The sequence below is a fragment of the Nelumbo nucifera genome, chromosome 7 (assembly GCF_055504915.1).
Source record: "Nelumbo nucifera cultivar China Antique chromosome 7, China Antique-T2T, whole genome shotgun sequence".
In the NCBI taxonomy this organism is placed as follows: domain Eukaryota; kingdom Viridiplantae; phylum Streptophyta; class Magnoliopsida; order Proteales; family Nelumbonaceae; genus Nelumbo; species Nelumbo nucifera.
The window spans coordinates 14,057,060-14,073,149 of NC_142655.1; the positions used below are offsets into that span (position 1 = coordinate 14,057,060).

The following is a 16,090-nucleotide window of genomic DNA, read 5'->3' on the forward strand; positions in this document are numbered from 1 at the left end:
GCTTGATGAGTAACTTCAAATAAGCAAAATGAACTCAAGACCCTAGGGAAAGAGAACTAAAACAGAGAACAAGGGCAGCTATTGTTTTGGTTTTGTTATTTTCCTTCCAATTGGCTTCCTAACAAGTTTTCCTGCATAAATTAATCCTTCACATTCAATTTTCTTGTTTGGAACATGCTATTATTCACTTAGGAAAGACCGGCCCCAATACAAGGTTTGTAAAGGTTTTTCCACCTTTCCCTTCCTTTTCTTACTTTTTCCTTTAAATTAAACACAGACTTAGTGTGACTTTACAATAGGATTTTTCTACATAATCTTTTTCAATGATAGTAACATAAAAATGTATATCACCAGTGATGATGAAAAAATAGATATACACAGTAGTAGTAATATAAGATAAGTTTTATGCATGGGTCTATCTCTTTCTAATTTATATTAAGAACTAGCAAGTGATCACATGAAATGCATGAGACTGAATGAAAGTTTGGTCATGTACTCAGGTTTGGCGCAAATTTGGGTTTTGACATCCATTTTGATGCAGGCCAAGGTGCATGTTTAGGATTGGTCTTGTGCACTCTTGGCCCAATACTCTCCATTTAATTTATATCCCTTCTTCCTTATAAGGTCAAAACTCAAGAGTGGTTTATGCAGCCAAAAAAAAAAATACTCAAGAGTGGTTTAAAGAGATAAGAGGAAATCGGGGAGGAAGATATTACAAACATATAATATTGGAGAGAGAGAAAGAGACAGAGGGTTTTTATTAGAGAAAATTAGGAGGTAAGAGGGTTTTTATGATGAGTTCTTACATTTCTAATAATTTAATATAAAAAAATCACTTGTAAGAAATGAGAGAAAGAAGTGGTGAAAAGACTCTTGGCCTCTTGGGCCTCATAATGTGTAATTATTATTATTATTAGTTATCTTTATTATATGGGAAAATTTCTAATTAGTACCTTGTACTTTGTGTCTAGTGCTACTTTGATCATCAAACTTTAAAATGTGATAATTCAATATCTAAATTTTCAAAACGTGGCAATCTAGTACTTGCCATTAATCAGTAGTTAACCTGCCATTAAATGACATTTGAAAATGACACAAATGACCCAAATCCTTGTTTCTTCCATTCGAGAAAGTTGGGGTTACGTTTGAATGGGCATTTTGGTGACTCTAACTTTCTTGAATAGAAGAGGTAAGGATTTGGAACTATTAATTTTTTGTCAATGTTTGGATAGTTGGTAAAGAAAATTAGATGACACGCAAAAGGTATTTATGTATTTTTCAAATGTCACTTAACGGTTGATTAACGGCTAGTTAACGACAAGTACTGAATTGTCACATTTTGAAAATTTGGGTATTGAATTGTTGCATTTTAAAATTCGGAGGACCAAAGTAATATTAGACCCAAAGTACAGGGTACTAATCAGAATTTTTTCACTTTGATTGTGGTACAGGTCATAAAAATTAAATTTAATTACACAATATTAACATATAATTTTATTAAGTTTGATTACTAGATATATTTATTATAATACCGGTTGGTTGGTAACATTTTTTTTAGATATCATGTGTTTTCATGTATCTAGTCAACCCCATTAGGGATATGGCAATAGATCATATGTGGAATCACTGAACACTTGGTATGACATACAGATCCACCTATCTATCCGTGTTGGGATCTTCTGCCAACAAAATGATATCGGATCTGCTGCCCACAGAGCACACTCCACAGCCCATTCCATGCATTGGGAACGTCTCCGATGCGTATCATGGAGAGATACTCTCAATACACGGATGGGATGGGCTGTCGGGTGCCAATGGGACGTGCTATGTGGGCGGCTGATCCTGTCTCCCAACAAAACACGTTCCCACACTCTACCCACTTGATCTGACACCGCACATCTTACCATGAAACTGGAGCCATGTATGAGATATATGGTGTCAGAGGATGTTGGTAGGGTATTGGAATGTACATTGTTGGCAAGTAGATAATCGGGACTCATCTAAACCACTTCTTCTTAGGGGTTTTTATAGCTCAGTCCACCTCAAAAATCTGAAGAGGTTTTTATAGTTCAATCCACCCCTAGGGTGGAGCTAGGATATATAGGGGTGGACTGAATCATTCCCGTGGATTGATGCCAAATTCATGAGTAGGATGTGATTTATAAGGGGGCTATTAGTAAATTAGGAGGGAGCTGCAATTCAGAATTTTGAGGTGGATTATAGCCCATTTATCTCAAATCTGAATTCCATCGTATTGATGGGATGAATCCTATCCATGGATGTGGTTTATAGGGGCTATTAATAGAATAATAGAGACTGTAATTTCAGATTTCTCAAGTGCACTGTCCCTTCTTATTAATGGTTCGCTGGCTATAATTACTCGATTCAGCAGAATGAGAACCTCTCTATCTCCTACTCACTTTTCCTGCCCTCTCTATTCGTCGTGAATCGGAGACGTGTGGCTCCAATTCACGGCGAATAGAGAGTGGGCGGCTCCAATTCACGGTGGGTAGAGAATGAGTAGGAAATTCCGAATGGTCTGTCACCTGTCTGCCGTGATTTGGAGTCACACGTCTCTAGGGAGTGTGTAGGAAGGTAGGAAATCCCGAGTGGTCTGCCACCTGTGCTCTAGGCTGAGGCTCCTTGGTGTGATATCAATTTCATCACGGTGTATCCGCCTTCCTCTCATCAGTCTGATAACTAATTCGTGAATGTCCACCTCCAGAGTGGTGGCACACTTGAGAGGACACAGACATCTCAAACCCGTCAAGAGAGCTCAGATAAAAAACGGATTTGGCATACCAACTGGCTAGAATATTACCAGAAGAATCTCATCCTCATGACTACTGAATGCCCCTCGAACTCCTGCATGTCCTGTCTCACCCAAAGAGCAACCACTAAAATTGAGTGTAGTTGCTCCTTGGGATGCAGGAGACCAAGTCAGTCGGGGTCATTCTTCCACAATATCTGTTGTATTGAAGTCTCTGAACTCTCTAACGAGCTGCTGATGTTCCTCTTCTTGGAATGCTCTTTACCATGAACAAAATCTCAGTTGGATGATGAATTGTTCTCTACCTGAACCCAAACCCTAATTTTTATATATCCCCAAAAAATGATTGAAGAACCTCACCCACAGCCACAAAACTTTACCTCTTTTACTAAGGCACTTCAGTTTCCAGCTATGGGAAGAACCCCTGATGGAGAATGGGAAAACACAATGGACGCCAACAAAGGCTATTTGGGTGAAATCATAATGCAAGAATGGGTGGTTAGCAGACTATTTGACCTTTCTACAAAGGCTACATATGGTATCCTTCAGTAACATTTCCCTCCCAACTAGCTGATTCTTGTGCTCTTACCAAGCATGGCGGTCCACAACAAAAAATACTTTTGATGGCACCCTATGCTTTCAAAATGTGTTTTGTTGTTAGCTCTTTCTAGTTCTCTGTTTTTCACCATCCTAATCAAGCTCCTGTTTGTGTTATTTAATAAGGAAATTTGTAGTTGTTGGGAGTTTAATTGAATTAGATTAGAAAAAATGAAAGTATTCAGAAGTAATGTGTATAAATTCATGATATCACCATATTAAATGGCTGGCGGTCCACAACAAAAAATACTTTTGATGGCACCCTATGCTTTCAAAATGTGTTTTGTTGTTAGCTCTTTCTAGTTCTCTGTTTTTCACCATCCTAATCAAGCTCCTGTTTGTGTTATTTAATAAGGAAATTTGTAGTTGTTGGGAGTTTAATTGAATTAGATTAGAAAAAATGAAAGTATTCAGAAGTAATGTGTATAAATTCATGATATCACCATATTAAATGGCTACCTGTACCTGTCTCCTGGATCAGAAATGGAGTCGTATACTTGCTTTCCATGCCCATGCCTATGTTTGTACCCTTATCGAATCTAGGCCCAGAATATCGGCACCCAGCAAAGCAGCCATCATCTCCCTTACCCTGGCCAAACCATGTGCCCAAAAGTTGGTGGACCTTGGGATCCACCTGAATGAGATGTTCACTCTTGAAGTGAATGGTCTTGCCTCCTTGATCAGATGTACTATGTATATAACATCATTGGTGGACTTTAGAATGTAACTTGCCAAGGTATATGATCACTGTTCTGCTAAAATGATGGTCCAATATGAAGTCAATTTTACTGCAATGGGTAAGATTTTAATTGACATCCAGTTTTGAAGTTGTATCTATTTACTTTCCTACAAATGTAGATTTATGAGGTTTGATTTAATTGGATGCCTTGCCTCTTTATCATCCACTCTTAGAGGCATGACAGTGACCATATCTTGTAATTATCCATTGGAACATTGCAGACACCAAAAGCTGCTACTGAAGTTAAAAAACTGAAACTGGAAATGTCTAAAGATGGTGAACCGACGAAACCAACCCTGTGTGTCAAGCTGCACATTCTACCCTTGCTTGTGTACATGGGTGAACCACAGCTTAGCTATGATCAATCATCCGATTTTGACCAAGGAGGATCTATTTCTTCTATAGAAGCATCCTTGATCATGTCAGAAAGGGCCTCTGCACCTTTTATCTGTGAGGAATTGTCATTTTCTTGTGAAATTGGTCACCATAGGTGAGTATGCATTCGGATAAATTTCTGTCATTCTTGTATTATTATTGTTGTTGTTGGTTGGTGTGTGTTGAGAAAATAGAAATATTTAGCTGTTTTGACTACAAGGAGTGTGGAGAAATATTGCACATTTGAATGTTGTTAAATGGTAACTCTCTGAAGTTCCAATTTCCAAGCTTATGTCATGCTTTTGTATCTAGTTTTTAAAGCTAAATATCATTTCTCAAGACTTATTTCTTGCCAGATTTAATTTTCCAACAAATACAGATTTTTATTTTAGTACAATTTTCTCAAACATGCTATTTTACAATTTAGACATTGTAAAAGTGTTAATGCAATAGAGTGTGTCTGAAGTGTCCCTAGAGTATCCAGTGTTGCATTGGTTACTTGTGTCCAACACTGGTCTGCTAGGTATGTACAGGTTTTCCAAGCTGTAGTTGGTTATGCTCCATAAAAAGGGCAGGTGGAGCAAGTTTGGACTTTGGAGGGCACTGGAACTTTGAAAGGTTAAACTTTGATGGAAATACTAGACAACCCTAGCTCATATTGGGGGTATTTTCAGAGATCTCATGGGAAAAGTCATTCTGGTCCTATCAGGATTGGAAATTCTCTCAAGACAGTGTTGCATGGACAAGGGAATAGACACAGACATGGGAAGCAGAATCCAACACATATCTGGGAGTTTGGCTTGGCAAGGTGAAAAAAAGGACTTACAGGCATGTTTTCAGAAAAGTATAAACTATTAAAATAATCTTTTTTTTTTTTTGAGTTCTAACATTATATGCTTATGGAAAAGATCTGGAAGTTTATATTTGCAGTTGATAATGTTTTATAGGAAAAATGCAAGGTGCCAACCAGCTGGTTGGTAAGGTCTCCTGCTGGTCGTACTGGAGACTTGGGATCGAATCCCACCTGCACCTGGGTTGGGGGGGCTATGGATTGGGGGATGGGCTACCCCCCATTGTGTAGCCCTTCAGAAATCAGAAGATATAAAAAAAAAACAGTTTTGTAGTAAAAATAGCATTCAATTTGGGTACATTAGTGGTTCATTTATGTTGAATAAACACACAATTAGAGGAAAATGTTATGTAAAGTGTTCCTCTAGAATCCATGGAGTGTTAGAATCTGATGCGTGCTCAACATTGAAGCTTTATCCACATAGGAGGGTCCTTACAACACTGTTTCAAGGTGGAAATGTGCTTTAAGGACTTAGAGTTGGTTCATTCATTGGGTTGATGTTGACTTGATTATTGTAAGGAGACTTCCAGGTTGTAATAGGATGGCTGTCTGCTAGTTTAGATGGCCCATGGAATCATGGGCACCAAATAAAAGAAGCAAAAGCATTAGAACTACGATTGAATAGCTCATTTAGCTGGGTCCCAGTTTAGCAAATAGTCTTGCTGGTTCTCTTGCTAGGGTTGGGGTCAAGCTAGAATCTTCTTTGGGGCGCACCAGGTCCTGGGTTTCTGCAGTAAGCCTTCCGTAGATCGTTGTAGGCAGAAATTGAAATGCAAACAGGAGGGAGATGGGAATTCAAAATTCTTTTACAATCTGGTGAATTGTAGAAGGAAAAAATGCTATCTCATAGGTGGAGGTGAATGATGTTGTGAATGAAATATGAATGAGATTGTAAATATCTTTATGGAGCACTTAAAAAACCTCCATGTATCATGGATGCTGCCCAAACAGTGTTATGATCTTGAGTGGTGCCAAATTAGTTAGAGATAAGCTCTGTGGTTGGAAATGCCCTTTAAAGAAATGAAATTAAAAAGAGGTCTTTTCAATTGATAAAAAATAAAGCATCAGGCTTAAATGGTTTTACAATATCATCAATTTTGATTTCACAATAGGGGAAAATTCAATGAAGAGACAATACTACTCTTATAGAACCTATCCTGAAAATCAAGGTGTATTAGGCTAAAAAATAATTTTGAATAAGAGTGCGATGGTGCATTGGGGTGACAAGTTAGCAGCTTTCCTTTTACCTACTTAGGGATCCCAATTGGTTCAAAGCTTCATCGAGTTCTATGTGGAAGCTGATAGTGGAGAGGTTGGATATTTGTCATTGGGTGGTATAATAACTCATGAAAGGTGTTCTTGCTAATGTTCTGGTTTACTTTTTATCATTTTAAGGGTGCTGGAAAGGGTAGCAGACAGGTTGAAAAAGATTCAGTTGGATTTATTTATTTATTTATTTTATGGGAGAGGAGTAAAAGACAAAAAAAAAAGATTAAGTTACATGGGGGTTGGAGATCAACAAGGCATTGTTGGGTAAATTGATATGCATTTTTGGTAAGGAAAGGGATGCTTTGTGGAGGAGGTGATGGTTGTTGGGGGAGTTGAATGGTGTGGGGAAGGAAAACTTCGTGAAATTTGTCAAATACTTTATAGGTTCACTTAAAATAATGTAACGGCAAGTCAGTGTATTGATAAGAGAGATGTGCAGATTCTGTGCTATTCGAAGGTCCTCTGTTGGATAGGAAATTGGAGTGTGCTTGTTCTCAAAGCTAGAAGCTATGAAATTGGATATAGATGAACTGAATGCAAGATGGTGGGAGGTGTGGATGATAAGTTCTGTTAATTCATTTTATGAAGCTATGACAAGAAATCAAGTGGAGAGTTCTTCTATAGTGGATTTCAGGAAACCCAATTCCTCCAAGTGTAATCTTTTATGTGGCCATTGTCTTTGGAAAGTATCTTAACATTGAATTATCTAAAACCAAAGGGTTTTCAAATGTTAAGAAAATGTTTAATGTGCAATAATCATGAGGATGATATGGATTATTTATTCATCATTCATTATATTACTTTGTATCACGTGTTGCTTTTTTTCTTTCTTCAACAACGCAGAAGTCTGATCTATCTGAGCCAGGAGAGATATTTTCTAACCGGTTAAGTATTGGGGGCTAAAAGAAGGTGAGATGTGATCCAGACCAATAAAATTAGCAGAAATATTTAGGTTAGAGCAGAAAGAAGGAAGGAAGAAGAGGAAGACAGCAAGAAGAAGAAAGAAAAATGGAGAAGAAAGGAGAAAGAAAGGAGGAGTTTGATAATCTCCTCTTTCCCCTACTCTAATCTTTTTATTAGACTTACTTAAGTTACATAATTTACAAGGAGGCCCTTAAGTAGGCGTCCACATCAGCAATACACTTAAAAAACAAAAACAGAAGCTAAAGGCCCATAAAGAAAGAAGGCCCAATAAGAAAACATAACAAGAAGGAACTAATAAGAATGACACTAAAGGACTAGGGCCCATTTGGCCTAGTCTCTTTACACTCCCCCTCAAGCTAAACATAGATATCAATCATGCCCAGCTTGCTTATATAGTGAACCGGCTTTCCTTTAGGTTAGAGCAAACCAATAAAATTAGCAGAAATATTTAGGTTAGAGCAGAAAGAAGGAAGGAAGAAGAGGAAGACAGCAAGAAGAAGAAAGAAAAATGGAGAAGAAAGGAGAAAGAAAGGAGGAGTTTGATAATCTCCTCTTTCCCCTACTCTAATCTTTTTATTAAACTTACTTAAGTTGCATAATTTACAAGGAGGCCCTTAAGTAGGCATCCACATCAGCAATACACTTAAAAAACAAAAACAGAAGCTAAAGGCCCATAAAGAAAGAAGGCCCAATAAGAAAACATAACAAGAAGGAACTAATAAGAATGACACTAAAGGACTAGGGCCCATTCGGCCTAGTCTCTTTACACTCCCCCTCAAGCTAAGCTTAGATATCAATCATGCCCAGCTTGCTTATATAGTGAACCAGCTTTCCTTTAGGAACACCTTTTGTCAAAACATCAACCAATTGTTCTTCAGAAGCAACAAATGGTAGGAAGACTTTTCTTGAGGCAACTCTCTCTCATATAAAATGCCTGTCAACTTCAATGTGCTTAGTTCTGTCATGTTGAACAGGATTATATGTGCAATGTTGATAGAAGCCTGGTTGTCACAATATAACATCATTGGCTTCTCACAGTCTATACCCAGTTCTTCTAAAAGTGATCTTTTAATCACAAAAGTTCAAAAACTCCATGTGTCATTGCCCTGTACTCCGCTTCAGCTGAGGATCTTGCCACTACAGACTTCTTCTTACTCCTCCATGATACAATGTTTCCTGCTACCATAGCATAATAACCTGAAGTGGACCTCCTATCATCAATACATCCGGCCCAGTCAGCATTAGTGTATGCTTCCAGCTTCATGTGTCCATGCCTAGCAAACAAGATACCTTTCATTGGAGTCCCTTTTAGGTAGTATAGAACCCTCTCAGCAACTGCTAAATGTGTATCTCTAGGAGAATGCATAAACAGGCTAATTACACTAACTGCATAGGAAATATCTGGCTGAGTCATACAAAGGTTAACTTCCCAACCAGTCTTTGGAACACTCCCTTATCAGGCAACAGTTCACCCTTAGTAGCTGACAGCTTATGATTTAGGTCTATAGGAGTAGAAGCATGCCGGGCACCCAATGTACTAGTATCTGCAAAAAGATCAAGAACATACTTCCATTGAGAAATGAAGAGGCCATCCTTAGATCTGGCAACTCAATTCCCAAGAAATATCTGAGTTCCCCCAAGTCTTTAATATCAAACTCAGTGTTAAGAAAACATTTGAGATGAACAACTTCCTAGGTGTCATTACCAGTAACCACAATATCATCAACATAGACAATCAGAAGGGTTACTAAGGAATCTCTCCTCTTAACAAACAAGGTATGATCCGACTGAGTTCGTGTGTACCCAAAAGCAACAAGAGCAGCCCAAAATCTATCAAACCAGGCTTGAGGAGATTGCTTAAGGCCATAAAGGGACTTCTTCAATTTACAAACCTTTCCTTGCATCTCCTTCCCATACACCCCTAGAGGTAAAGACATATAAACCTCTTCATGTAGGTTCCTGTTCAAGAAAGCATTCTTTACATCAAACTGATGAAGAGGCCAATCAAAGCAGTAGCTAAAGAGAGCAAAACTTGAACCGAAGTCATCTTGGATACTGGGGCAAAAGTTTCCAGGTAGTCAATACCATACATCTGAGTATACCCTTTAGCAACCAAACGGGCCTTATATCTCTCAACAGTACCATCAGAATGATACTTAATAGTGAACACCCACTTATAGCCAATCGGTTCCTTTCGCTTAAGCAAATCCACAATTTCCCAGGTATTGTTCTTATGCAAAGCATCTAGTTCAGTCATCATAGCATCCCTCCATTCTGGTTTGGACAAGGCTTCTAGGATAGATCTGGGAGTCACATGCGTGGAAATAGAGGCAAGGAAGGAATAGTAGGAAGGGGAAAGAAGGCTGTAAGACAGGTGTTTAGAAATGCAATGAGTTGTACATTTCCATTTGCCTTTGTGAAGGGAAATAGGGAGATCAAGGTCAGGGAAGGTATCCAAAGTGGTAAAAGAGGGTTGACCTGTTACCTCGGTAGTGATGGGAGGAGCAAGAGGCACATCTGAAGGCATGGAATCAACTTGCATGTCTCTGAGTCTTTGTCTCAGGTACTACCTTTGGATAATAGGATGAGAAGGATGAGTAGGAGGAGGAGGGGGAGCAGGAACATGAGAAGAAGAGTCAATAGAGGACTCGATTGGAGGAGATTCCATAGAAGATTCAATAGGAATTGGAAGAGGAACAGATGGTGACAATGCAAACAACTCCTCTGAATGCTCCCCCTCAGGAGAAGTACCAAAGAAAGGAATGTTGGATTGAAGTCTTTGTATGTATGAGTATTCGGCTGATAAGAGTTGTTATTAGCCTATACTTAAGTTTAAGTTGTCCTGTACTGGGCCTTTGTTAATGGGCCTAATCCTGTTTAATGTTTTAAGTTGTCTGGGTGTCCCATCACTAATCAGGGGCATTCTAGTAACTTCCTGTATCATTGTACTACATCATAATATAAATAATAGTACTGTTGACTGAGCTGGACAGTTCGACATTCCAGCATCTCTTCTTCTTCTTCTTCTCTTTTCTGCTACTTCGGCTATAGTAATTTAACTTTCATGGTATCAGAGCATTAGCTTCTTCCTGGTTTCAGCCGGCACACACTCTCTTCTCTTGCTGTCTTTTCATCTTCTCTCTTCCTTTTCTGGGTTGCTGCAGTGAAGACCTAGGGGTGTAAGAGAGTAAAGCAAGTTCGAACCTAGGGTTTCTCTTGGTTGTAGGACTCAAGGGAAGTAAGACCCAGAAGTAGATGTCCTACTAGGTTATTTCCAGCAAATAGTAGCTATTTGGCTACTAAGAGAGGTCTGTGTATGACAGACCTAGTTGAGGACTGATTTCAGTAGTCTTAGCACTAGCCGAAAGGGGCTTAGCTACTTCTACAGTTGCAGCTTCGGTGCTCCAACAAGACTCGCACAGACTTAGCTTCTTCTACAGAGCCCACTGTTCACTTGCTACTGTTGCGGCCTCGAACTGTTCACTCGCTACTGTACCCGAACTATTGCACCTTTTGGTTCAGCCCAAGTGAAGTCTATCTAGTGTTCTACCAGCACTGTGAACACATCTACCAGCATAGCAATGTGGCAAACAGCTCCAAGTTCAGGGTGGTTATCAGTCCGAAACCCCTCACCACTGCTGTGAGATTACCTAGGGAGCTGCCAGCTCCAGATTGTTCAGCACTGTGAACCCTAGTTGAGGACTGATGTCAGCAGTCCTAGTATTGGCTGCAAGGAAGGGCACTCTCTTTACAGTTGCAGTACTCGAAGTTCAAGTGGAGTCTACATAGCACAATAGTTGAGAACCCTTAGCTTCAGGTCGGTTACCAGCCCAGAACTCCTTGCTTGTTGTTGTAACTGAACTATTTTAGAACTGTGACAGTCTCGGCAAGTCTGAAACTGTGTCGAGTGCTGTCAGAACCTGCTGTGATCATTTCAGCTAATCAGATCTTCTCCAGAACTGGTTCAGAACCTTCAGAACTGCTTCGGCTAGTCTTAATCAGTGTCACCTACACAGTGGATGCAGTCAAGATGTCTTCAATACCCAGAGATGTTTCTTCTAGAGATAACAGGCCTGCGGCAAGTGGGAATTTTGTCACCAGCAACAATGATGACAACTCACAAAATACACCAACAGTGTCTTCTTCTCCTATGGGACAGGTTGCTGATTCCTCTGGAACTGGTACTTTGGGCTTCACTGCGAGTGAGGTTGAGGTCCTTAGCAGGGCATTAGCCCGTCTAAGAAATAATTCTTTTGCTTCTACATCTCTTGCTAGATCAGGTACAGCCTCTGCCTTCAGTGCCACTGGCTCTATTGACTCTACTTCTTGGGTTATTGATTCCGGTGCTACTGACCATATGACACATATGTCTTCCCTATTCTCTTCATATCATTTGTTGTTTGGTCAGGATAAGATGAGAGTTGCTGACGGGTCTTTCTCCACTATCTCTGGAAAGGGAATTGTTGACCTAAGCAAGGACCTCTCTCTTAAATCAGTTTTACATGTTCCTAGTCTTACCTCAAACCTTTTGTCTGTTTCAAAACTTACCAAAAATTTGAACTGTAGTATAACCTTTTTTCCTACTCATTGTGTCTTCCAGGATAGAGTGACAAGGAGAACGATTGGGTGCGGTCATGAGTATGGAGGCCTCTACTACCTTGATGCAGACATCGGCTCAGCCCTACAAGCATCTGTTGCTAGTAATCCGGAAAGTGTGGAGTCAATAGCTAAGCTGCATCTTTGGCATGCTAGGCTAGGTCATGTGTCTTTCTCCTCATTAGAAATGTTGTTTCCTGAATTGTTTAAGGGCATTCCAAGTCAGAGTCTAACCTGTGAAGTATGTCAAATGTCAAAACAATGTAGAACTGTGTATCCAATTTCCAGTAATGAAATTTGTGCTCCTTTTGATTTGGTTCATTCTGATGTCTGGGGCCCTTCACCCATTGTTTCCTTTGATGGCTTCCGGTACTTTATCAGTTTTATTGACCACTACATCAGTCATCCTGTGCTTATACTCCTCAGCAGAATGGGGTTGCTGAGCACAAGAATAAACATCTATTGGAGACAGCTCGAGCCTTACTATTCCAGCACAAAGTCCCCAAGCAATACTGGTCTCAAGCTGTACTTTCTGCATCATATTTGATAAACCGGATGCCATCTAAGGTGTTGGGTATGAAAACCCCTTTCTCTGTTTTGTGCCCCACTCTTCCAGACTTTCCCCTTCCTCCTCGGGTCTTTGGCTATATATGTTTCATACATGTGAAGGATCCAAAGAAGACCAAGCTGGATCCTAAGGCTTCAAAGGGAATATTCTTGGGGTACTCTCCTACACAAAAGGGTTACAAGTGTTATGACTCTGTCTCCAAGAGAAAGTATGTCACCAGAGATGTGGTCTTCTTTGAGTCTCAACCCTATTTTCAGTCTTCTCAGAATCCTCTTCAGGGGGAGACTAGTGGGATGGAAGAGGATTCTCATTCTCCCTCCCTTTTTGTTCCCCTATCTGCCTCGGGTCTTCCATCCTCTCCTCCTACTCCTTGTTGTGACATTCCGGGTCAACCCAGTGAGGCTCCCACTGTGCCGGTTACCTCTCCTGATGCTGCAAATGTTCCTGAAGGCTCCAGTAGGCAACAAAAAGAGATACTTACATACAACAGAAGAAAAAGGGGCCCTCAACCTCATGACAGCAACTAGTTGGACTCGGATCAATCTATCTCTACAATCCAAGGTAATTCCAACTCTCATACTTCTGATTTGGATCTTTCTATTGCTCTCCGTAAGCCTATCCGCTCTTGCACCACCCGGCACCCCATTGCTGATTTTGTTTCTTACTCACATTTATCTCCTGCCTATCACTCCTTTGTGTCTGCTCTTTCCTCTGTGCGTGTTCCTTCTAGGTACTTAGAGGCTGTGTTTGATCCAAGGTGGAAAAAAGCTATGAATGAAGAGACGAAAGCCCTAATGAAAGCAAGAACTTGGGAATTAGTGGATCTGCCAGAGGGGAAGACCACTGTTGGGTGCAAGTGGGTGTTTACTGTAAAGCACAGGGAGGACAGGTCCATTGAAAGGTACAAGGCCTGACTTGTGGCAAAGGGGTTTACTCAGAAAGAAGGGATTGACTACAAAGAAACCTTTGCCCCAGTAGCAAAGCTCAACACAATTCAGGTTCTATTGTCACTAGCAGCAAATTTTTCATGGGAACTTTATCAGCTGGATGTGAAGAATGCCTTCTTAAATGGTGACCTTCATGAAGAGGTATTTATGGAACCTCTACCAGGTTATGACTTTAGTAGAAAGGTGTGCAAACTGAGGAAAGCATTATATGGGTTGAAGCAATCTCCCCGTGCATGGTTTGAGAGGCTCTGTGGGGCCATGAAGAAAGTGGGGTACACTCAGAATGGTGCAGACCATACCTTGTTCATAAGGAGACAGGATAGAAAACTTACTGCACTCATTGTTTATGTGGATGATATGGTAATTACCGGGAATGACTTGGAAGAGATAAAAAGACTGAAGGAGTTTCTAGCTTCTGAATTTGAGATCAAAGACTTGGGTCATTTGAGATATTTTCTTGGGATTGAAGTTGCCAAATCAAGAGAGGGAATCTACATATGTCAGCGGGAGTACGTTCTTGACCTCCTAGAGGACACAAGCATGATGGTGTGCAGGCCAGCAGATACTCCAATGGAACAGAATCATGGCCTGCAGGAATCAGTAGGGGAGGACTACTGTGATAGAGAGAGATACCAAAAATTGGTAGGGAAGCTGATATACTTATCCCTCACTTGGCCAGATATTGCTTATGCTGTGCATGTTGTCAGTCAATTTATGCACTCTCCAAAGATTCCTCATATGAAATCAGTTGAAAGGATTCTCAGGTACTTGAAGACGTGCCCAGGGAAGGGAATTCTCTTCAGGAAAAACAATAGAATTGAAATTGAAGCCTACACTGATGTAGATTGGGCTGGGTCTGTTGGAGACAGGAAGTCAACCTCGGGTTACTGTACATTTGTGGGAGAAAACCTGGTCACATGGCGCAGTAAGAAGCAGAATGTAGTGGCTAGGTCAAGTGCAAAGGCAGAGTATCGGGCTATGGCCCACGGGGTTGCTGAACTCTTATGGATCAGAACTCTTCTTAATGAACTTGGCATTAAGGCTGAAGGTCCTCTCAGGCTGTATTGTGACAATAAAGCTGCCATCAACATTGCCAACAATCCCGTGCAGCATGACAGGACAAAACATATTGAGATTGATCGGCACTTTGTTAGAGAAAGAATTGTCTCGGGTGAACTCTGTATGCCTTATATTCCATCTGAGATGCAAATTGCAGATGTACTGATTAAAGGGCTGGCAGCAGCAAAGTTTAGGGACATGCTTGGCAAGCTAAACATGATTGATATCCATGCTTAGCTTGAGGGGGAGTGTTGGATTGAAGTCTTTGTATGTATGAGTATTCGGCTGATAAGAGTTGTTATTAGCCTATACTTAAGTTTAAGTTGTCCTGTACTGGGCCTTTGTTAATGGGCCTAATCCTGTTTAATGTTTTAAATTGTCTGGGTGTCCCATCACTAATCAGGGGCATTCTAGTAACTTCCTGTATCATTGTACTACATCATAATATAAATAATAGTACTGTTGACTGAGCTGGACAGTTCGACATTCCAGCATCTCTTCTTCTTCTTCTTCTCTTTTCTGCTACTTCGGCTACAGTAATTTAGCTTTCAAGGAACATACTCTTCAAATGTGACATCTCTGGAAATAAAGCGAGTGCCATGAACCGGATCAAAACAACAATATCCCTTTTGTGTGGAGGCATATCCCAAAAAGACATACTTGCGTGCTTTAGGCTCAAACTTATGTCTTTGATGACTGTGAATATGAATATAGCAAGTGCACCCAAACACTCTGAGAGGAAGAGAGAAGAGATCTTCATTCGGGAAAAGCAAGCTAAAGGAAGTTTTAAACCCCAAAACCCGGGAAGGCATTCGGTTTATCAAGTATGTAGTTGTAAGGACAACATCCCCCAAAACATAATAGGAACATGGGAAGAAAAAAGGAGGTTTCTTGCAACCTCAACCACATGTTTGTTCTTTCTTTCCGCCACTCCATTTTGTTGAGGAGTGTAGGAATAGGAACTCTGATGAACAACTCCAAAGGTATCAAAGTAGGAGGAAAGACTCTTCTCAAAATATTCCTTTGCATTATCAGATCGGAATATTTTGATCCAAGTATTAGACTGGGTAAGCATAAGTTCATAAAATTTTTGTACAATATTTAGTACTTCATCCCGGGATTTCATGAGGTAAATCCAGGTGTAACGAGAGAAATCATCAATGAAAAGAATGAAATATTTGTAACCCCCCATAGTAGGTAAATGGTATGGCCCCCACACATCAGAGTGCATAATATGGAAAGGAGAAATAGATCTTTTATTAATCATTGAAAAAGATTGTCTACAATGTTTTGCAAGTTCACATGACTCACAACGAAGACTCAATAGGGATATTCCCTTAAACATTTCTGGAAACAAATGACTCAAAGCAGAAAAAGACAAATGACCAAATCTGAA

The 16,090-nt window shown here is 40.1% G+C and overlaps 1 protein-coding gene across 7 annotated transcripts in view; it reads left to right on the top strand.

Moving 5' to 3' along the window:
- LOC104611349 (protein SABRE-like) overlaps positions 1-16,090 on the top strand; it is a 132,552-nt gene that overhangs the window by 6,476 nt on the left and 109,986 nt on the right. For 3 of the 7 annotated variants that reach the window (XM_088891685.1, XM_088891688.1, XM_088891690.1), the window contains exon 4: positions 4,328-4,596. In XM_088891685.1, the coding sequence (XP_088747811.1) occupies positions 4,328-4,596 (269 nt within the window). Of the gene's footprint in view, positions 1-2,219; positions 4,165-4,327; positions 4,597-16,090 lie in introns of those variants that run through there. The other 4 variants (XM_010278365.3, XM_088891686.1, XM_088891689.1 and 1 more) reach the window with 4 other exon arrangements.